Source organism: Anomaloglossus baeobatrachus, chromosome 3, assembly GCF_048569485.1.
Source record: "Anomaloglossus baeobatrachus isolate aAnoBae1 chromosome 3, aAnoBae1.hap1, whole genome shotgun sequence".
NCBI lineage: Eukaryota > Metazoa > Chordata > Amphibia > Anura > Aromobatidae > Anomaloglossus > Anomaloglossus baeobatrachus.
The window spans coordinates 391,749,296-391,772,040 of NC_134355.1; the positions used below are offsets into that span (position 1 = coordinate 391,749,296).

Genomic DNA, 22,745 nt, shown 5'->3' on the forward strand with positions numbered 1-22,745 from the left:
TAGTTTCACACTTGCGTTGGATGGGATCCGTAGCATTGCGTTGTGTGACGCATGCAACGGATGCGTTGCATATAGTAGCACAACGGATGCTACAGTTCGTACAAAACAACAGAATCCGTTGTAGTTTTTTTTCTTTGTCTTTACACATCTGAGCATGCACAGTTTGTGTAAAGACAACTGCGTTAACGGAATCCATCAAATGACGCATTCTAACGGAATCCGCCACCATAGGCGTCTATTATAAAAACAACGGACGCCTAACGGATTCCTGCAGGTTGCGTTTTTTTGACACTCCGCCAAGCGCAGAAAAACGTTACATGCTGCGTTCCATCCGCCCGACGCAGCGTCAAAATAACGACGCTGCGTCGTCCAGTGGATGCAACGCAGACACTTGCGTTACAGTGCGTCGTCCATGCAAGTCTATGGAGAATAGCGCAGTGCGTTGACAGACTGCGCTATTCTCCATAGTGACGGAATGCGCTGAACGCAAGTGTGAAACTAGCCTTACTGGTAGTGGCCCCAGTTTATAAGGGAAACATCTGGTGACAGGTTCCCTTTAAAACATTCAATTGGTTTTATGCCTGAATTCTGGATAAAAATCGCTTAATGAATCGGACACTTGATCTTTTTGGTAAATCAATTTTTTTCTTATCCTGCCAACAGGAGGGAAAAAAGCCATTGGACAGGAGGCTGGAAAGTTTATGGGTCTCTGCTCTCGAGTTATAGCCTTCTTTGTTTTTTTATACCGTAGTCACTGCTTAGATTTTCCAAAAAAAAAAAAGCAAAAGGTGATGGGTGATCTCTCATATAGTTCCCACTGAACTGGGTAACAGGAGGCTATGGTGGAACCAAGAACACCATATAAGACCGGTACACAACCCTAAAAGGCATATTCAGATGAAATTCATGTATTTGCACTAAAGCAAACTTCTGACATATCATCTAATCTATAAATGGAAGAAAAGGGCTAAGTATTAATCTTGCATAGTTATCCACTGTGAAATCACATTAATAAGCAGCTATAGCTCCAAATTGGATTTGTAAAGAAAAATCAAACAACAAGAAACGCTTCAGCGCAGTCAGGTGGAAACACTTATTTTACATGCACTCGTTGTAGTTTTATCCCTGCTAATAACTTATCACTGGTGGGTAAAAAACAGCCCAAACATATCATTGCAAGTCAGCTCTCTACTTGCAGCATCATCTTCCATCAAATCTCCTATTAATTCTCCCAAATCCAACATTACATTCTGCCTTTAACAGACAATTTCTTTTCTTTTCCCCCCAAAAACCTGTTAATGCCATCTCAGTAGGTAGAATGTATTTTCTTACAGAACATAGAGTAAAGAAATCATTCCCCGTGGAGGAAATAAAAATTACTTTCTTCAAGCCATCCCAGGAGTCCCTGTCTAATATTGATAGCTTAGAAATTGAAACGTCCATCTCTAAGCTCCTTATGTGACCCTTTAATGCATTTTCACCTTGACATGCAGCTACAATGGGGAAAAAAAAAGACAGAAAGAACTATCAAAGACTCGAATGATGAGACTGGTGAAAAGGGGCCTGCAATGAAGGATGTGCCCACTAGAGCTGGGGAGAAGATGTCTAACTCTGCAGGAGAAAACACTGCCTGACATCCCAGCCACCCTGGAAAGATCACAGCACTGGAGAGCGAAAGAAAAGATCACAAACTCTCCAGCTGGAAAAGAACAAGATACTTTTATTGGATAAGAGAAATAGAATTCGCTACATACTGGAACCTGCTGAGAACCGAAAAATTGCTTTATACTCCACACAACCATTATTGAAATGGAAACATCCCACCTAAAATGAACCAAACAAGGTATAAAAATAGAAGACTACGTGGCACAACAAAAGCCGAAGAGAGAAAACATAGTATACACACACAAACACAAGGATGAATGCAATGATAGCAAATTACAATGTAAGCACACCATACTGTCTACTGGCTCTGAACAGGTTTCCAATGCAGGCTTGGTTTTTCTTTTAATATGAAGCATAGTTCTGAAGGTAGAGCCATTTTTCACCATTAAAAAAATAAAAATAAATAAAAAACATATGTACACACATACACATCTATAAAATACCGTGTTTTTCCAAAAATAAGACCTGCCCAAAAATAAGCCCTGGCAGAGATATTCAGCATTTTCGGAGCAAGGCTTAAATATAAGCTCTCCCCCGAAAATAAGCCCTAGTCTCGGTTCAATAATGAAGTGTCCACGCAGCTAAAAAAAGATACAGATACTGCAGAACACTTCATTATATACAGCGGGCACCCCGTAATTACTCTCACCCGACGCCGAGTGGCAGGACCTGCAGTGATTGCACCCCCGCACACATCAGATCTCACACAAACATCCAATCGCGCACACAATCAGATAGCGCGCACACAATCAGATCGCGCGCACACAATCAGATCGCGCGCACACAATCAGATCGCGCGCACACACAAACATTGGATCACAAGCAAACATGAAATCACACAAACATCGGATCGCATACATACTCACCACATCCAGCAACACCGATCTCTTCTCGCCGGCAGAATCCTGAGAGGCAGTGTGGTGGAGCGCAAGGACCTGCAGAACAGGACCTGCGGCCAGACACGTGACTTCCTCAAATCATTCCCTGCGGCCGGAAGCGCTGGATGTGATGTGTGCGATCTGCTGTGCGTGTGGATGATCGGCTGTGTCTGTCAGCCAACAGCAGAGGTAGAACGGGGTGCAGCACCAACCGGAGATCACAGGAGGACCTTGGAGCCACGCAGACGTCCTGGTCTGGTGAGCATGAGTCTCCCGGGAAGTGGGGTGTTTGGGTACCCCACAACCGTGTTTCTCCCTCCAAGAATAAGACCTCCTCCAAAAATAAGCCCCAGTACTTTTTTTGGGGGGGGGGCAAAAAAATATGAGTGTCTTATTTTTGGAAAAACATAAACATATAATTATATATAAATATATATATATATATACACACACACACACACACACACACACATGTATATATACACACACACATACATATGTACACATATACTGTATATGTATGTAAACATACTTAAGGCTTAAGGTCGTCCACAACTAGGACAGGCCTTTAAGGCTTTACTCCCGGGCACAGTTCCAGAGCTCACATTCCCGGGGCTCATGTGACATGTTGCTGTCACACAAGCCCGGAGGCCAATTAGCACTGGCTTGGGTCTTCCCACCTTTCTTAGTCGTCACTTCCTACATTTCCCATTCCAGTTTGCCTCCTTCTTTCACTCAGCCTCCATACATTTGAAAACACTGGATACATGTACATATACAAATAGTGGCTGGTAACCAGCACATTGCAGCCTTACATGTATGACGCAATCTATTGTAATATATAGCTTGGATTCTCAAGCTGTTTTTACTTGGTCTCTTCTCTATCGCCTCATAGATTGTATGCTTGTGAGGAGACTCCTCCCTCCTGAATTGTTAAAGGGAATCTATCGGAAGGTTCTTGCTACCTCATTTGAGAGCAGCATGATGTAGACAAAGAGACCCTGAATCGTTTGATGTGTGGCTTAGTTTAATTAGTTCAGTGGTTCTTACATAAATCAGAGGTTTTAGATATAGCAATGTAGCTGAGCAAGCTGATGCCACCCACACCAGACTCTGTATATACAATGTGTATAGACTGCTGATCATGGGGAATTCCAGACCACATCCAGCAATGATAATCTCCTGAAACTAAAACAAACATTGCAGGTAAACAGCAGCACACAGTGGGAGAAGAGACATGCCCCTGAAATCTGTGCTTTAACTCCCTGCAGCAGGCTGGCTTCAGATTACATAGCAAAAAGCTGTTGACAAATTCCCTTTAAATGATTTGTTGGAGTATATGCACACTTTTTTTTTTCCCTGCACAGATTTGGTGTGGAAAATTGGCCACGCTTTACAGTACCAGCAAAGTGAATGAAATTTCTGAAATCATCTCATGCACATCCTGCTGATTTGCTCCTTGCAGATTTGCAGCAGATTCAAGTCACGAATACTGATGAGTTGGGGGAAAAATATGCAAAAAAAGTGCATGGGGAAAAAAAAACCAGCAAAAACCTGCATATTTTATGCAGCATTTTCCCTGCCAACATGTAAGGATTTACAGCAGAATATTCTGCCACAAATCATGAATGTGTGCACATATCTGACATCTTTTGTCCAGGTAAGCCCTGAATTGGAAAGTGCTGTGGAATATGGTGTGGCTACAGAAATAACAACACCTTATTAGTAAGGATGGATTGGCGTCCAACAGTTCCACTTAACATCTTATTAATCACCTCCAAAAATCATGATTTTCAAGTGTGTAATGTGAAGTAGGCCTAATCCATGCAATCTTATTTTATCCTGCAAAACAATCACACATAACCAAGTGGGACCCTTTGTTTCCTTTGGTTATCTACAATAGCTGCCAATACATAGAATTGTGTTATAGCTCATTTACAGGCAACAGCTTTGAGGTGGCACAGCATACCAATAAAGGACTATACAAATTCTTCATAAATCACCCCTTTAAATAATTAACGTATTTAAATATTTATAATTCCGGCCCTTTCACAGCTTTTGCTTAACTATAACGCAGATAAAACATTTAACACAGCTGTCCACTGATGAGAAAAAAAAAAATATTTGGCTCATAAATGGTGCAATTTAAACTAGACGTTTGCCAGCTATGCAAAAAAGTATTTTCATGGATTAAAAAAGCAGTATATGGAGAAAATAACCAGGATCTGGTTGACAAATGTCATCCCAAAGAGAGTAGAGGGATAAATATCAACGAGATTGTACCCATGTTGGCTGAAAATAACCCCATCATGGGGTTAAAGGGAATCTATCAGGTGTAGTACAATACTATGTTATCTTTAAATAAGGCTTAAGGAGACCTTGCAGGATCAGTAACTTATTGCTGTAGCTTTTCCTGTTATCTTGTTGTAAGCGCTGTAGAATTCAGTGTCTGTCAGCTAGTCAAGTATATGTTAAATAACTTCCATATTTACTGCTCCCACCTCCCGGTGCATTCATTACAACTGCTGAGAGTTGGGTGGGAGTATAGGTGGGGGCAGCAGTGCAAATTCAGTTCAGATTTACTATTACTGATGCTAGCACAGAGGTGGGAGCAGTGAATATGCATTTTGTATTAACATATATTTGACTAGTTACTATGTCACACTGAATTCTCCTAAGCTGACAACAAGATGACAGGAAAAGGGAAAGCTATAAAAACAGTTACTGATCCAGAAAGGTCTCTTTAAGCCATATTTAATGATAACATTAGTATTGTACTAGAAAATCACTTGACAGATTCCCTTTAAGGACACTTTGTACCCCTGGGAGCTGAGCTAATTTTAACACGTAAAAGAAAGAATCTAATTGATAAAATTAGCCTATGTCCACAACTATAATAATTTAATTTCCATGCACCCATTTTTTGATACTCAATAAAATTTATTGTTATAAATATTGGTGTTTGAGTCATTGTTGACTGCAGATGTGAAGATATATGGGCAAAATTTAAAGACTTTTTTTTCCTCTGGTTTCGTATATATTGTAGTTGTTGCCCTGAACTATTCTAGGAGGTCAATTTATGCTACTATTTTGTTTCTAATATCTATATATATAATTGCCTTATTCTGTCTGTCTGTCTGTCTGTCTGTCTCCAAAATTGTGTCCTTACGGTGACAAACAGCGGATTGGCCGCTGGGCTCGCCATGGCCCCCGCCCCCCGCACGGATTGGCCGCTCGGCCTCACGGATTGGCCGCTCGCCTCTGCTACCCCCCCGCACGGATTGGCCACTCGCCCAGGCTCCGCCCCCCACACGGAATGGCCTCTCGCCCTGAGGTGAGCGCATCAAGGTCCTGCAGCGGCGGAACACACACACACACACATAAGGACACACACACACACACACATCAGATCACATTCACTCTCACACACACCTCACACACACATCAGATCGCATCCACACACTCACAACATCCTGTGATATCGCTTGCTTCTCGGCGGCGATCCTGTGCGTGCAGTGACCTTCCAGGACCTGCCGGAGGATTACATGGCCGGAAGCATGTGGTATCTCCGGATGTTGTGATTGTGTGAGCGCGTATGTGCGATATCGTCAGTGTGTGTGTGTGTGTGAGTGTATGCGATCGGATGTGTGTGAGTGTGTTCTGCTGTGTGAGTGTGTGTGTGTGTGTGTGTGTGTATGCGATCGGATCTGTGAGTGTCGGCAGAGGAGCACGGCGTGCAGCACAGGTGCTGGGACCACCCACCGGTGGGCACAGGGAGAAGTGGGGTGTGTGTGTGTGTGTGTGAGTGTATGCGATCAGATGTGTGTGTGTATACTGTCTGATGTGTGACTGTGGAGCACGATGGGGGGTGCGCAGCATGGGGGATGGAGCACGATGGGGGGTGCACACCTCCCCCCAAAACACACACACACACACCCACACACGCACTGCACAACACACCCCACACACACTGGGAACCACAAACACCGCCCTACACAGACACCCACACACACAGATAACGCCGCACACACACAACACCCAACACACAAACAGCGCGGCACACACAAATATACGCACATACCGCACAACACACATTGCACAAAACATACCTCCCACCAAAACACACACACACACACACCCCACACCCACACAAACCACGCAACACACACACAGCGCTCCACAAACGCAACACACACAACGCAACACACAAACAACACTGCTCTCACCCCCCGCCACACCCAGACAACACCCACCTTCTAGTAATAATATATTGTTGCAACTCCAAAGCTAAAATTAGCCCAAAAGTTTATTTTTCTAAGAAAGCGTGAAACTTATTTATACCCAAGACCATATTTATGAATCTTTGCATCCAAAAGCACCCATTACAATAAAATGTTCTCTGCAGAAAAAAAAAACCGAAGAGGTGAGTTAAAGGAAGTCTTCTAAGGATAGTAGTCAGCAAAGATCTTCAGGGGATCAACAAAAAAAAAAGGAGTCCTTCCGTAAAAGTTTAAGCTGAAGACAGTGCAACCCTTTACTTACCCAGGAAGGAAATTGTTTATAACTATGGCCAAAAGTTTTGGTACAAAAACAAATTTCGGTTTTCTCAAAGTTATCCATTTCATAGTTTGCATTAAAGGGATATTCTGGAGTTTGAAAGCTATCCACATCCTTAGGATGATTAGCCCCTGGACGAAGGTGTGTTGCCGAAACACGTGTAGGGCGTCTGTGTAACCGGGCATATTTGACTTGCCATATATCATTACTTGTATCAGGTAATATCAACCTCTAGCCACCCTGATATTATATATGATATCTCTCGCATAACTAATATGTATGTATGCCAGCACATGTCAGTTTTATGCTACTATAGCGCACTAATCCAATTGCGGGTGTGTATATAGAAAAGCCTGCACTCTTGTGGTAATTGTGTTTTCTCTAATGACATATCCATATCATGGTATTTAGTTTCCGCTGCTGCCAGCACATGGGTTGCAGCGATGCGCCTTAATACACTGCTGTCATCTGCTAGCTCTATCTAGATACTGGCAGCCACATATTGTCCAAATATAGTAGCACGATTTAGATATCAATTGAAATCAAAATCTATTTAAGTCTTCTTACCATGCACCTGATGGCCTGGTTGTGGCTGTCGGCTGTGGTGGGGCTGCAGTGCAGTGCCAATTGTTTTTCCATGGATGTGGTTATAGTTCTTCTATAACAAATTACTACTTTATTGCAGTTTTGCCTTATGGATTTTGCGAACATACACTAATTCACTATATGGTGTTAATTATATTTATTAATGCATCAAATTAATCCATTTTGACATGACTACAGTTTCTTGTAAAACATAAATATCCTGCATACATGTGTTGGCTTACTTTAATCAAACTGGCTTGTAGTACGGTGTCTATAAAGAGTATATATGGATTAATACATACTTATACATCTTTACTATTTATGAATGGTTGCAGATTGTGATCTGTTTTTCCTGATAATGAAGGGAATTTTGTTACTTACCGTAAATTCCTTTTCTTCTAGCTCTTATTGGGAGACCCAGACGATCGGGTGTATAGCACTGCCTCCGGAGGCCACACAAAGCAACTACACTAAAAAGTGTAAGGCCCCTCCCCTTCTGGCTATACACCCCCAGTGGGATCACTGGCTCACCAGTTTTAGTGCAAAAGCAAGAAGGAGGAAAGCCAATAACTGGTTTAAACAAATTCACTCCGAGTAACATCGGAGAACTGAAAACCGTTCAACATGAACAACATGTGTACCCGCAAACAAACCAAAAATCCCGAAGGACAACAGGGCGGGTGCTGGGTCTCCCAATAAGAGCTAGAAGAAAAGGAATTTACGGTAAGTAACAAAATTCCCTTCTTCTTCGGCGCTCTATTGGGAGACCCAGACGATTGGGACGTCCAAAAGCTGTCCCTGGGTGGGTAAAGAAATACCTCATGTTAGAGCTGCAAAGACAGCCCTCCCCTACGGGGAGGCAACTGCCGCCTGCAGGACTCTTCTACCTAGGCTGGCGTCCGCCGAAGCATAGGTATGCACCTGATAATGTTTGGTGAAAGTGTGCAGACTCGACCAGGTAGCTGCCTGGCACACCTGTTGAGCCGTAGCCTGGTGTCGCAATGCCCAGGACGCACCCACGGCTCTGGTAGAATGGGCCTTCAGCCCTGATGGGACCGGAAGCCCCGCAGAACGGTAGGCTTCAAGAATTGGTTCTTTGATCCATCGAGCCAGGGTGGCCTTAGAAGCCTGCGACCCTTTGCGCTTACCAGCGACAAGGACAAAGAGTGCATCCGAACGGCGCAGGGGCGCCGTGCGGGAAATGTAGATTCTGAGTGCTCTCACCAGATCCAACAAATGTAAATCCTTCTCATACCGATGAACTGCATGAGGACAAAACGAAGGCAAAGAGATATCCTGATTAAGATGAAAAGAGGATACCACCTTCGGGAGAAACTCCTGAATGGGGCGCAGCACTACCTTGTCCTGGTGGAAGACCAGGAAGGGAGCCTTGGAAGACAGCGCTGCTAGCTCAGACACTCTCCGAAGAGATGTGATCGCTACCAGAAAAGCCACTTTCTGTGATAGTCTAGAAAGTGAAACCTCCTTCAGAGGCTCGAAGGGCGGCTTCTGGAGGGCAACTAGTACCCTGTTCAGATCCCATGGATTTAACGGCCGCTTGTACGGGGGAACGATATGGCAAACCCCCTGTAGGAACGTGCGCACCTTAGAAAGTCGTGCTAGACGCTTCTGAAAAAAGACGGATAGCGCCGAGACTTGTCCTTTAAGGGAGCCGAGCGACAAACCTTTTTCTAACTCCGATTGCAGGAAAGAAAGAAGGGTAGGTAATGCAAATGGCCAGGGAGACACTCCCTGAGCAGAGCACCAGGATAAGAATATCCTCCACGTTCTGTGGTAGATCTTAGCAGACGTGGGCTTCCTAGCCTGTCTCATGGTGGCAACGACCCCTTGGGATAAGCCTGAAGACGCTAGGATCCAGGACTCAATGGCCACGCAGTCAGGTTGAGGGCCGCAGAATTCCGATGGAAAAACGGCCCTTGGGACAGTAAGTCTGGTCGGTCTGGTAGTGCCCACGGTTGGCCGACCGTGAGATGCCACAGATCCGGATACCACGCCCTCCTCGGCCAGTCTGGAGCGACGAGTATGACGCGGCTGCAGTCGGATCTGATCTTGCGTAGCACTCTGGGCAAGAGTGCCAGAGGTGGAAACACATAAGGGAGCCGGAACTGCGACCAATCTTGCACTAGGGCGTCTGCTGCTAGAGCTCTTTGATCGCGAGACCGTGCCATGAAGGTTGGGACCTTGTTGTTGTGCCGGGACGCCATTAGGTCGACGTCCGGCCTTCCCCATCGGCGACAGATTTCCTGAAACACGTCCGGGTGAAGGGACCATTCCCCTGCGTCCATGCCCTGGCGACTGAGGAAGTCTGCTTCCCAGTTTTCTACGCCGGGGATGTGAACTGCGGATATGGTGGAGGCCGTGGCTTCCACCCACATCAGAATCCGCCGGACTTCCTGGAAGGCTTGCCGACTGCGAGTCCCCCCTTGGTGATTGATGTATGCCACCGCTGTGGAGTTGTCCGATTGAATTCGGATCTGCTTCCCTTCCAGCCACTGCTGGAAGGCTAGTAGGGCAAGAAACACTGCTCTGATTTCCAGAACATTGATCTGAAGGCTGGACTCCTGCTGAGTCCACGTACCCTGAGCCCTGTGGTGGAGAAACACTGCTCCCCACCCTGACAGACTCGCGTCTGTCGTGACCACCGCCCAGGACGGTGGTAGGAAGGATCTTCCCTGTGATAATGAGGTGGAAAGGAGCCACCACTGCAGAGAGTCCTTGGCCGTCTGGGAAAGGGAGACTTTCCTGTCCAGGGATGTCGACTTCCCGTCCCATTGGCGGAGAATGTCCCATTGAAGTGGACGCAGATGAAACTGCGCAAACGGAACCGCCTCTATTGCCGCCACCATCTTCCCGAGGAAGTGCATGAGGCGTCTTAAGGAGTGCGACTGACTTTGAAGGAGAGCCTGCACCCCAGTCTGTAGAGACCGCTGCTTGTCCAGCGGAAGCTTCACTATCGCTGAGAGAGTATGAAACTCCATGCCAAGATACGTTAGTGATTGGGTCGGTGACAGATTTGACTTTGGGAAGTTGATGATCCACCCGAACGCCTGGAGAGTCTCCAGTGCAAAATTCAGGCTGAGTTGGCATGCCTCCTGAGAGGGTGCCTTGACCAGTAGATCGTCCAAGTAAGGGATCACAGAGTGTCCGTGAGAGTGCAAGACTGCTACCACTGCTGCCATGATCTTGGTGAACACCCGAGGGGCTGTCGCCAGACCAAATGGCAGAGCCACGAACTGAAGATGGTCGTCTCCTATCACGAAGCGTAGAAAGCGTTGGTGCTCCGTAGCAATCGGCACGTGGAGATAAGCATCTTTGATGTCTATTGATGCTAGGAAATCTCCTTGGGACATTGAGGCAATGACTGAGCGGAGGGATTCCATCCGGAACCGCCTGGCGTTCACATGCTTGTTGAGCAGTTTTAGGTCCAGAACAGGACGGAAGGAGCCGTCCTTTTTTGGAACCACAAAGAGATTGGAGTAAAATCCTCGCCCCCGTTCCTGAGGGGGGACAGGGATCACGACTCCTTCTGCTCTTAGAGAGTCCACCGCCTGCAGCAGGGCATCTGCTCGGTTGGGGTGTGGGGAGGTTCTGAAGAACCGAAGTGGAGGCCGAGAACTGAACTCGATTCTGTACCCGCGAGACAAAATGTCTGTTACCCACCGGTCTTTGACCTGTGACAGCCAAATGTCGCAAAAGCGGGAGAGCCTGCCACCGACCGAGGATGCGGAGGGAGGAGGCCGAAAGTCATGAGGTAGCCGCCTTGGAAGCGGTTCCTCCATTTGCTTTCCTGGGGCGTGAGTGAGCCCGCCAGGAATCTGAGCTGCCTTGTCCTTTCTGAGTCGTTTTGGACGAGGAGAATTGGGCCTTGCCCGAGCCTCGAAAGGACCGAAACCTCGACTGCCACTTTTTCTGTTGAGGTTTACTTGCTCTGGGCTGTGGCAAGGAAGAGTCCTTACCCTTGGACTGTTTTATGATTTCAGCCAATGGCTCACCAAACAGTGTCTCTAGATAACGGCAAGCTGGTTAAGCATTTTTTGGAACCAGCATCTGCTTTCCAGTCCTTTAACCATAAGGCTCTGCGCAAAACCACAGAATTGGCGGCCGCCATAGAGGTACGGCTCGTAGATTCTAGGACAGCATTGATAGCATAGGTCGCAAACGCAGACATTTGCGAAGTTAGGGACGCCACCTGCGGCACTGCAGGATGCATGATAGCATCCACCTGTGCTAAACCAGCTGAAATAGCTTGTAGTGCCCACACGGCCGCGAATGCTGGAGCAAACGACGCGCCGATAGCTTCATAGACAGATTTTAACCAAAGGTCCATCTGTCTGTCGTTGGCATCTTTAAGTGAAGCGCCATCCTCTACTGCGACTATGGATCTAGCCGCAAGCTTGGAAATTGGGGGATCCACCTTTGGGCACTGGGTCCAGCGTTTGGCCACTTCAGAGGGAAAAGGATAACGGGTATCCTTAGAACGTTTAGAGAAACGCTTGTCTGGATGAGCGTCGTGCTTCTGGATTGATTCTCTGAAGTCAGAGTGGTCCAAAAAAGCACTTAATTTACGCTTGGGATACAGGAAATGGAACTTCTCCTGCTGTGCAGCTGCCTCCTCTGCAGAAGGGGCTGGGGGAGAAATATCCAACAGTCTATTAATCGCCGATATAAGGTCATTAACCATGGCGTCACCATCAGGGGCATCCAGATTGAGAGGGGCCTCAGGATTAGAATCCTGATCACCGTCCTCAGTCTCATCACAGAGAGACTCTTCTCGCTGAGACCCTGAGCAGTGTGATGACGTCGAGGGTCTTTCCCAGCGAGCTCGCTTAGGCTGCCTGGGACTGTCATCTGAGTCAGAGACTTCGGCTTGTGATGCTTGAGACCCCCTTGAAGTACGGATTAGTTCCAACTGAGGGGGACCGGAGAGCATAGACACAGCAGTGTCCATGGTCTGAGGAACTGGCCTGGCCTGCAAGGTCTCCAGGATTTTTGACATAGTCTCAGACATTTTATCAGCAAAAACTGCAAAGTCTGTCCCCGTCACCGGGGCAGGGTTCACAGGCGTCTCTGCCTGGGCTACCACCACAATAGGCTCTGGCTGACGAAGTGCCACTGGGACTGAACATTGCACACAATGTGAATCTTTGGAGCCTGCCGGTAGATCAGCCCCACATGCAGTACAAACAGTGTACACAGCCCGTGCCTTGGCAGCCTTGCGTTTTGCGGATGACATGTTGCTGCCTCCTTAGAGCAGTACAGGGTGTCCAGCCAAGAAGCGACCTTACAGTGCACTATATAAATATATATATATATATATATATATATATATATATATATATATATATATATGGTACCAAGAAAGAAGTACACTAATATATCACTGAGGCACTAGTGGGGCCAGCACTACTGTGCAGCTTACCGCCCGCTTAGGAGCGGTGTGTGGTCGCCAGAAATCCCTCTAGTCTGGGTCTCCCAGAGCCTGCTGCCTTTCCCCAGCCAGATCGCATGTGTAATGGCTGCCGGCGTCCTTGTGGAGAGGGGGGGCGGGCCCTGGGCGTACACCGACGAAGAGCGGGAAGTCTGCTTCCCCCTGTGCCTAGTGAGAGGGCTGGAGCATGTAAATAAAGCTCCAGCCCTCGGCGCTGCCAATTGAGCAGCGTCTCTCCCCTACCCTGATTGACAGGGTGGGGGCGGGAACGAAGCGGCGCTAGGCCGCAGAAGCCGGGGGCTAAAGTTAGAAGCGCCGCCGCCGTAAAAGCGCGGTCGGCGCCAAGTCCCCGGCGCACCACAAGTCGCAGCTGCGCCGCCGCTCCAGGAGCGGTCGGCGCAGTAGTTCCCAACATATAACGTCACTCAGCAAAGCTGCAGTGACCTAACCCCAGCGTACAGCGCTACTGTCCCCGGCGCACTATAACGCTCAGCAAGCCTTGAGAGTGTCCGTGCCTGCCGGGGACACAGAGTACCTGAAAGTTGCAGGGCCTTGTCCCTGAACGGCACTCCCGCTCCAAATCCAGCAGGTTCTCTGGGTCTGTGGATGGAGCCCGGCCCCAGGGCTTGGGGGCCGGCAAGATCCCACTTCCACAGAGCCCTCCAGGGGATGTGGAAGGAAAACAGCATGTGGGCTCCAGCCTCTGTACCAGCAATAGGTACCTCAACCTTACAAGCACCACCGCGGGTGAGAAGGGAGCATGCTGGGGGCCCCATATGGGCCCTCTTTTCTTCCATCCGATAGAGCCAGCAGCTACTGCTGACTACAAACAGTGGAGCTATGCGTGGATGTCTGACCTCCTTCGCACAAAGCAGAAAACTGGTGAGCCAGTGATCCCACTGGGGGTGTATAGCCAGAAGGGGAGGGGCCTTACACTTTTTAGTGTAGTTGCTTTGTGTGGCCTCCGGAGGCAGTGCTATACACCCGATCGTCTGGGTCTCCCAATAGAGCGCCGAAGAAATATGGATATATATCAGATATTCTAATGGTGCGGTTTCCAACATAAGAATTGCTTTTGACTAATATATTAAAATTTGTGGGGTAAATCTGATATAATCAGCATATTATAGGAATACATCGGTTTTTTTTACCTATGGTGTAACCTCACGTTCTTTCAACAGTCTGATTGATTTTGTTTGCAATTATCTACCTGTAACAATTTGGCATTATCAAGATATCTGTCACCCGGCTATTGTTTTTTATGGTGTTTTAACCCTTCACTTGATAATAAAATATTTACACATAATTTGGACTGCTTGATCGCTTCTTTCTCCCCCTTTTTCTCATATATGTCTGCGATTGTCCTGATAGTCCTGATAATCCACATATTATGAATTTCCATGTAATAATAAGTTGATTGTGAGTATATATGATTAAATATGTGGATATTCAATACAGTCTTACTTTTTTCATCCTTAGGATGAGGGATGCTATTACCGTATTTTTCGCTTTATAAGACGCACCTGATTATAAGACGCACCCCCAAATTTGGTGAAGGAAAGGAGAATTTTTTTTTTTTAATGTTAAATGGGGTCCATCTTATAATGCCAGTGTCCGTCTAACAAATCATATGGGGTATATGTCCCTCATAGCCCCCCATCCTAAAATTAGCCCCCTTAATCTGGATATGGCCCCCTTATATTGAATATAGCCCCCTTGTGCTGGCACACGTTCCCCTGTGCTGCCAATGGCCCCCTATGGATTGCACACATTCCCCTGTGCTGCCTATGGCCCCCTATAGATTGCACACGTTCCCCTGTGCTGCCTATGGCCCCCTATAGATTGCACACGTTCCCCTGTGCTGCCTATGGCCCCCTATGGATTGCACACATTCCCCTGTGCTGCCTATGGCCCCCTATGGATTGCACACGTTCCCCTGTGGTGCCTATGGCCCCCTATGGATTGCACACGTTCCCCTGTGCTGCCTATGGCCCCCTATGGATTGCACACGTTCCCCTGTGCTGCCTATGGCCCCCTTATGGGGGAACAAAAGTGCGTCTTATAAAGCGAAAAATACGGTATTTTGCTTATAGGATGTCAAAGACTGACCTCCTTACCACACATAAGAACATGTACTATACTCGTCAGACTGGACATACTATTATGGCTACAATATAAGGTTCAAAATACATGGATGTAGTCGAGCTCGGATAAAACACTTTACACAGCTAAAATAGTGAATTACTATTATATATATAGTATACATTAGCTACCTCCATAGTCATCATTTTACAATTTAAGTCTATAGTTATACCAGCGGTTTGTATCACTATATGATATAATATATCCGAGTACATATTTCCAGATACTATATAAATGAACCTCCCATAAGTATAGATAGCTGCTTTCCACAATGAGTAATGGAATATTTTGCTGTGAAGTAAATGCAGCTGTTAACGTGGTTGGCTCATACAATGCTGAAGATGTTCATGATGGCTCTCCGCTCCACGGCGTAACAGGCGCAATCTGATTTACTTTTTCACACTTCAGTGCTGCTGAAAACGCCATCAAATCTTAACCATGTCCCCGACGACTATTCACAATACCTTTAACCTTTAATATGCATTAAAAGATAGCACCAATGAAAGCAAAACCAAATCAATAAGCTCCATAATCGGATCTTCTGTATCCAAGAAGATTCTATCAAGTCAAGGCTGTAGCTTAAATTAAGCACAAAATGAACTCTCAACTTCAGCAATTCAAAATGCACAGATCTGGAAAAGTTTTTCAATTTCAACTTTCAGTAATGCTGTGTAATCTGTAAAGGAGGAGGGGGAAATGATGGACGCACAGCTCGGCATGGTCACTGGGCTGTACAGCGCACATTATAGGGGGGCTAGCTAGGACAATGCTCACGGTGAACCCAGCATAATACACTACATCAAAAATTCATTGCACTGCAGTAAATGTATTACATCAGGATGATGGACAGATTCACACTATACAGTGGGGTTCTCTAATCAGAAACGTGAGCACAGTACAGCCGAAACCTAATAAAGAGCTGGTGCGAGAGTGCGATGACAATCCGAGGAGTTGATGGAAATTACTGTACAAGTGGTACTGCAGATAACAGCCATCACTGGCCACACTTCCAAAGGAGTGAGTCGGGAAATACCACAATTCTGCCAAATAATCAATCACCAGACAAAATAAAAGCAAATAAAGATATTGCATTTTAGAAAACAAAAGCAAATTCTCACTTTTTGTCTTCTAAAACCTGGACTACCTTTGTTGCATGAAACACTCCAATAACTAAGTGCATACACCAATATATGAGAGCTGAATGCATTAAAGAGTTATCTTATGTGCAACAATCGATAGGATATATGGATATCACCGAGATAAGACACCCTACTCTATTAGCCAGAGCAAAGATGTCGTGCCTCAGTGAACTACACCTCCCCGTGTATTGTGTGGTCGCACATTTTTATGTGACAGGTCGCTTGAAACTTCTCCAGGTGATAACAGATGATCGCTAAGATGTAAAGTAAAACTAAATTAAAGACAACACTGCTGTACAGCCAAAATGGTTCAGAGAACAGTTAAAAGAACTAGATTTGTGATGCTGAAAACAAGTATAATGCATAACATCTGATGACTTGCTCTAATTATCGAAATCCAGAGGAGACTAATTACTTATGACTAAAGAGGGGTGACCAAATAAATCATTTAAATGAAAGGCTTGTGCTTTTGTCACCATTTTCGGGATCTGGGGCTCAGTGATGGCTACTTTTTCCGTCTTGAGCAGGCGTGTGTGTAATTATACCATTTTTGCGTAGATATTTAATCACCTGTTAATGCATTTTAATGCAATGTTGCAGTGACAAAAAACATAATTTGGGTGTTTGGAATTCTTTCCTCGCTATGCTTTGTATCGATCAGATTGATTTTATATTTTGATAGATTATGCATTTCTGAATGTGGAGATAACAAATATGTGGTTTTATTGTTATTATTTTTTTTATTTATTAATGGAGCAAAAGAGGGTTGATTTGAACTTGAGTTTTTTAAAAAAAATTTTTTTTTTTTATATATAGTGATTTTACTAGTCCCCCTAGGGGACTTTATGACTGTACTGTCTGGTCAGCAGAAATGCTGATCTCCTGTGAGTGACGGCGCTTTACCAGCATTCACAGGGAGTTATAACAGCGACAGGGTTCATCACTTGACCCGCAATGTCATGGCAACACATTGGCGCCCTGTGATCGCGTCAGGGAACGGCTCGATCCCCGCCGGGGTGCATTATATCGTGCTATCAGAGTTTCAGAGTTTGACAGCGAGATCTAAGGGGTTAATAGGCGAGGGTGGATCTCCGATCCACTCACACCTGTTAGCCTCATGTCTGCTGATCAGATCAGCAGACATGTGCAGGATTACCGGATTAATGAGACAGACATGGCAAAGGACGTTCCAGTATATCATTGGTCGTGAAGGGGTTAATCATAGTTGGTTTCACCAAATTAGATATATCCTTGACGTGGAAGTCTATGAAGGCGTAGTGGTTGGCCTACTCAACTTGTTCTATAGTATCCTACTAAGTTTGAAAAAGGAAATCTACAAATATTGCCTGTAGTTTGCTTTCAACTTCCTGACATTTTTCATAGTATATGTTATTTTAGTGTTAAGCGTTTACCAAATAACACTAAAAAAAAATGCACTGAATAAAATCTCAAGCAATTTCACTATTAACCATGTCACGGCCAAGGAAGTACAGCAGTGCATAAGTTTGACCTAAAACTACAATTACATTTTCACACAAGTTCTAAAAGAGAACCAAATCAAACAAATGTAAAAAATATCAGCGTTTTCTTCATTCAGGACAAGAATATTTTGGCTGTGTATCCGCATGCTTGTGAAGATCAGATTTCAGAACAGAGCCTTCATTTACCACAATTATATTTATGGCAAATTACTTCTAGGGAATCTGCACAATCTGCCAAGTATCCAATACACAAAGCCTTTCTTACCCTTTCCACCGCAACAGGTTTCACTGGTTTTTCAGACTCTCTCTCCTTTTTCTTCTCTTCCCTTTTCTTTTCCTTTTCTTTCTAGTAGGAGAGAAATTAAGACATTAGGCACCTGAAATTTTTTAATAAACTAATTATATATAAACACACACATACACGCACACACATACAGAGACACGCACACATACAGAGACACGCACATATACAGAGACACGCACGCACGCACACATACAGAGACACGCACACATACAGAGACACGCACGCACGCACACATACAGAGACACGCACACATACAGAGACACGCACACATACAGAGACACGCACACCTACAGAGACACGCGCGCACGCATACACATACAGACACACGCGCACACACACATACAGGCACGCACACACACATACAGGCACGCACACACACATACAGGCACGCACACACACATACAGACGCGCACACACACATACAGACGCACACACACACAGACGCACACACACACACAGACGCACACACACACAGACGCACACACACATACAGACGCACACACACATACAGACGCACACACACATACAGACGCACACACATACACACACACACACACACACACACACACACACACACACACACACTAAACTACTTACAGTGGTTCTCCAGGAATGTAATGACCCCTGTCACATAATTCAAGTGGAAGCCTGCCCTAGTGACATGTCAGATAGGCCTGTAGTCTGAAGAATCACAGCTCCTGTGTCTCAACTATCGAGGAGCTGTATCGCAAGAAGAGGAGTTACAGGACAAGTAGTAAATCTCCTCAGCTGAGTGAGCATTGAGGAATGAGAGTGGAAAATTTTTTTTTGTGCTAGTCAGATTTATTTCTGTTGATGTCACAGGCTTTCAGCGGCTGACTGGTATTCCTGCTTATACTACAGCTCCTCTGTCAGTATACACAGAGGTCTCAGGGGCTGTGTCTCTAACTGCAGCCTATCTTGACACGTGACTAGGATGCTGTGCCATTTGAATTGTGTGATAAGGGCCATTTCAATACATCTTTAGAGAACGTCTTTATAAAGCCTGCTTTACATGTTACGATTTAGCATACAATATCGTATGCGATCGTACCCGCCCCCATCGTATGTGCGGCACGTTCAATTTGTTGAATGTGTCGCACAAACAAGTAACCCCCCGTCACACATACTTACCCGTCCATACGACCTCGCTGTGGGCGGCGAACATCCACTTCCTGGAGTGGGAGGGAAGTTCGGCGTCACATCGTCGTCACGCAGCAGCCGGCCAATAGAAGCGAAGGGGCGGAGATGAGCGGGACGTAAACATCCCGCCCACCTCCTTCCTTCCGCATTGCTGGCCAGGAGCCGCGTGACGCAGGTAAGATCTGTTCATCTTTCCCGAGGTGTCACACACTGCGATGTGTGCTACCCCGGGTACGATAAACAACCTGACGTTCATTTTTTAGGAATTGAACGTCGTGCATGTGATGAACGTTTTACCATTCAATCGCAATCGCACGTAGCTGTCACACACTACAATGTACCTTACGATGCCGGATGTGCGTCACTTACGACGTGACCGCGCCGACACATCGTAAGATTTATTGTAGCATGTAAAGCGCCCTTAAGGGTCTTAACCAAATGTGAGCATTTTTTTTGTTAGCTTTGATTTAAAACTATTTTTTTTTTATTTGATGCTGTTCTAAGTGGCTGCAGCAAATCAGTGGTCGTGTGAACTTCGTAGACCATGATTCTCCAAGTGTGGCAGTGGTCACACGCTGATAGCATGTCAACAGAAATCGGCAGGTAGCATCTGAGCTGGATCAACGGGGGCTTGAAAGGTGAGCATTTTGTATGTTTACAAACAGCTTTTTTCTGTTATTTTAATGTTTTTTCCCCAAGGTTCATAAAACCTCATGGAGGTAAAATAAACAAAAAAGAGTTAGATTAGTCTTCTAGTTCACTTAATGCAGCCAATATTGCAATGATTTGATATTTTCACACAGGTTTCCAGGGTTGTGTAGAGAAATATGTAGTCATGGCTTTCACAATTATACATACATATATACATATCCTGATTTAATGGATAGAGGACCATATCACATCTTATTACCGTATATCATCCAATAAGATCAGTGACTCAAAAATTATCTGGTGCTCTGGTAGAGGACCTAGATTAATATTTTTACACCAGAATTCCCAAAAAATTTAAGAAAAATAAATTATTGCACTAAAATGTTGCCTCTGTCACGCGCAGCAAGCTTGTTGAGACTGATGGGTATAACCCTCAGCTCAATGCATGACAGCGGCAACCTGATCCTGGATTATAACGTGTTGGCGCTGATGTCACTCGGTTGGCGCGATTGAAGGCAAAGAATGATTTTTTTTATACAATGACTCAGTGACTTGACCAGTATACCGTACCACGATGATGACTAACTCACAAAGGCAAGTTTTATTTTAACTGTAGCAAAACAAGTACACAAATACACTGAACAAAAATATAAAAACACAATATTTGTTTTTGCTCCCATTTTTCATGAGCTGAACTCAAAGGTCTAAGGGTATGTGTCCACGAATAGGACTCGCTGCATTCAGAAAGCAGCGAGTCCTGACCGGGGGGGGGCCACACGTCTCTTCAGCAGGAGAACGCAGGAGACCACAGCTGCTTGTGCCCACGATCAGGGTTCAGTGCGCTGTGGTCTCCTGTTTGTGTCTCCCTAAGGAGGATGCCTGCGACTGCAGCAAACAATTGACATGCTGCAGTCTGGAAAGACGCTCCGCAGGTCAGTGTTTGCTGCAGAAAAAAGAAGCATAGTGGGCACGGGATTTCTAGAAATCCCATATACTATGCTTGTACTGTACACCGTAGCAGTTTGGACGCAGCTGAGGTAGGCTGCGTCCAAACCGCTACAAATACTGATCGTGGGCACGCACTCTAAGACTTTCTATGGACATAGAAGGTCTTATTCACAGATTTGTCGAAATCTGAGTCAGTAAGCATTTCTTCTTTGCCAAGATAATCCATCCACCACACAGGTGTGGCAAATCAAACAGTATGGCACAGGTGTGCCTTAGGTTGGCCTCAATAAAAGGCCACTCTAAAATGGCAATTTTTACAGAATATTTGTGTACACACACACACACAGTAACAACTATTTCTAATGGGTATTCTAATCAACAAATATCACGGCAATAGCTGAGCACTTGTTGCATCACGGCTGCCAGAAAACTGTAATTTCTACTGGTGGCATGTGAGATTTAGCAGCCAATCTTTAAACCGTAGACAGCACTTATAAATATTCCAGATTAGGTATTTGATGCTGAAACACAGTACTTGTGTCACATACTGTCTCCCAACATGGATGACTAGTGACAGAAGCTGCCTTTCAGCACAAACCTACTGAGAATTCGCTCTTGCGGAGCTCAAGAGTAGTAGAGAATTCAGGCACTTCAAGGGAATCAAACAGAACAAGGACAAGAACATTACAGATCCAGAGAGTCCTAGTGCCAGGAAAGATAATAAACAGCCTGTGTTATAGGCCTGCTTTATCTACGATTTAACCCTCTGAGATATAGGAATACAAAATAGAAATTTTCTATGTCCTGTTGGCCGTCCACACGCCCAATTTTTCATTTACGTGCACTCATTATGACAATCTTTTCATAATATCAAAAAATCTTTTCAAGAAATCACTTTTTTTTTTACTCAGAACTCTTTATAACAATTTAGGAGTCACATACACGTTAATGGTCTGCTTATATCCATTGTTTATAGAAATGCTGCAAAATGGAATTCTGGCAGGTTGGTGCTTTATAATATATCTTAAATATTACACACACACAGTGAGGAAAATAAGTATTTGTTACACGGACAGTTTTGCAACTTTTGCCACCTACAAAGAGTGGAGAGGTTTGTAATTTCTATCGTAGGTACAAGTCAACTTTATATATGCCTTATGAATCTTGTATTGACTGAAAGAATAAAAAAATCCAGAAAAATCACATTGTATGATTTTTTTTTTTACTGCATGAAATAAGTATTTAATACAATATAAAAAACAGAACTTATTATTTGGTAGAAACCTTTGTTTGGAATTACAGAGGTCAGACATTTCATGTAGTTCTTGACCAAGCTTGCACACACTGCAGCAGGGATATTGGCCCACTCCTCCATACAGATCTTTTCCAGATCTTTCAGGTTTCAGGGTTGTCTCAGGGCATTATTGAGTTTCAGCTACCTCCAAAGATTTTCAAAGATTTGGGTTCAGGTCTTGAGACTGGGAAGGCTACTCTATGACCTTGAAATGCTTCTTATGGAGCCACTCCTTAATTGCCCTGGCAGTGTGTTTTGGGTCATTGTCATGCTGGAAGACCCATCTTCAATGCTCTTACTGAGTTAAGGAGGTTGTTGGGCAAAATTTTGCGATACATAACACCATCCTTCCTTCAATACAGTGCAGTTGTCCCGTTTCCTTTGCAGAAAAGCACCACCAAGGTATGGAGGTTTCCACCCCCATAGTTCACAGTTGGGATGGTGTTCCTGAGGTTGTACTCACCTTCTTCCTCCAAACACTGCGAGTGGAG

The 22,745-nt window shown here is 45.1% G+C and overlaps 1 protein-coding gene across 2 annotated transcripts in view; it reads right to left on the reverse strand.

Annotated features, from left to right (window-relative positions):
- SMAP1 (small ArfGAP 1) overlaps positions 1-22,745 on the reverse strand; it is a 315,731-nt gene that overhangs the window by 148,518 nt on the left and 144,468 nt on the right. For both annotated transcript variants that reach the window (XM_075340237.1, XM_075340236.1), the window contains one exon: positions 18,162-18,242. In XM_075340237.1, the coding sequence (XP_075196352.1) occupies positions 18,162-18,242 (81 nt within the window). The remainder of the gene's footprint in view (positions 1-18,161; positions 18,243-22,745) is intronic.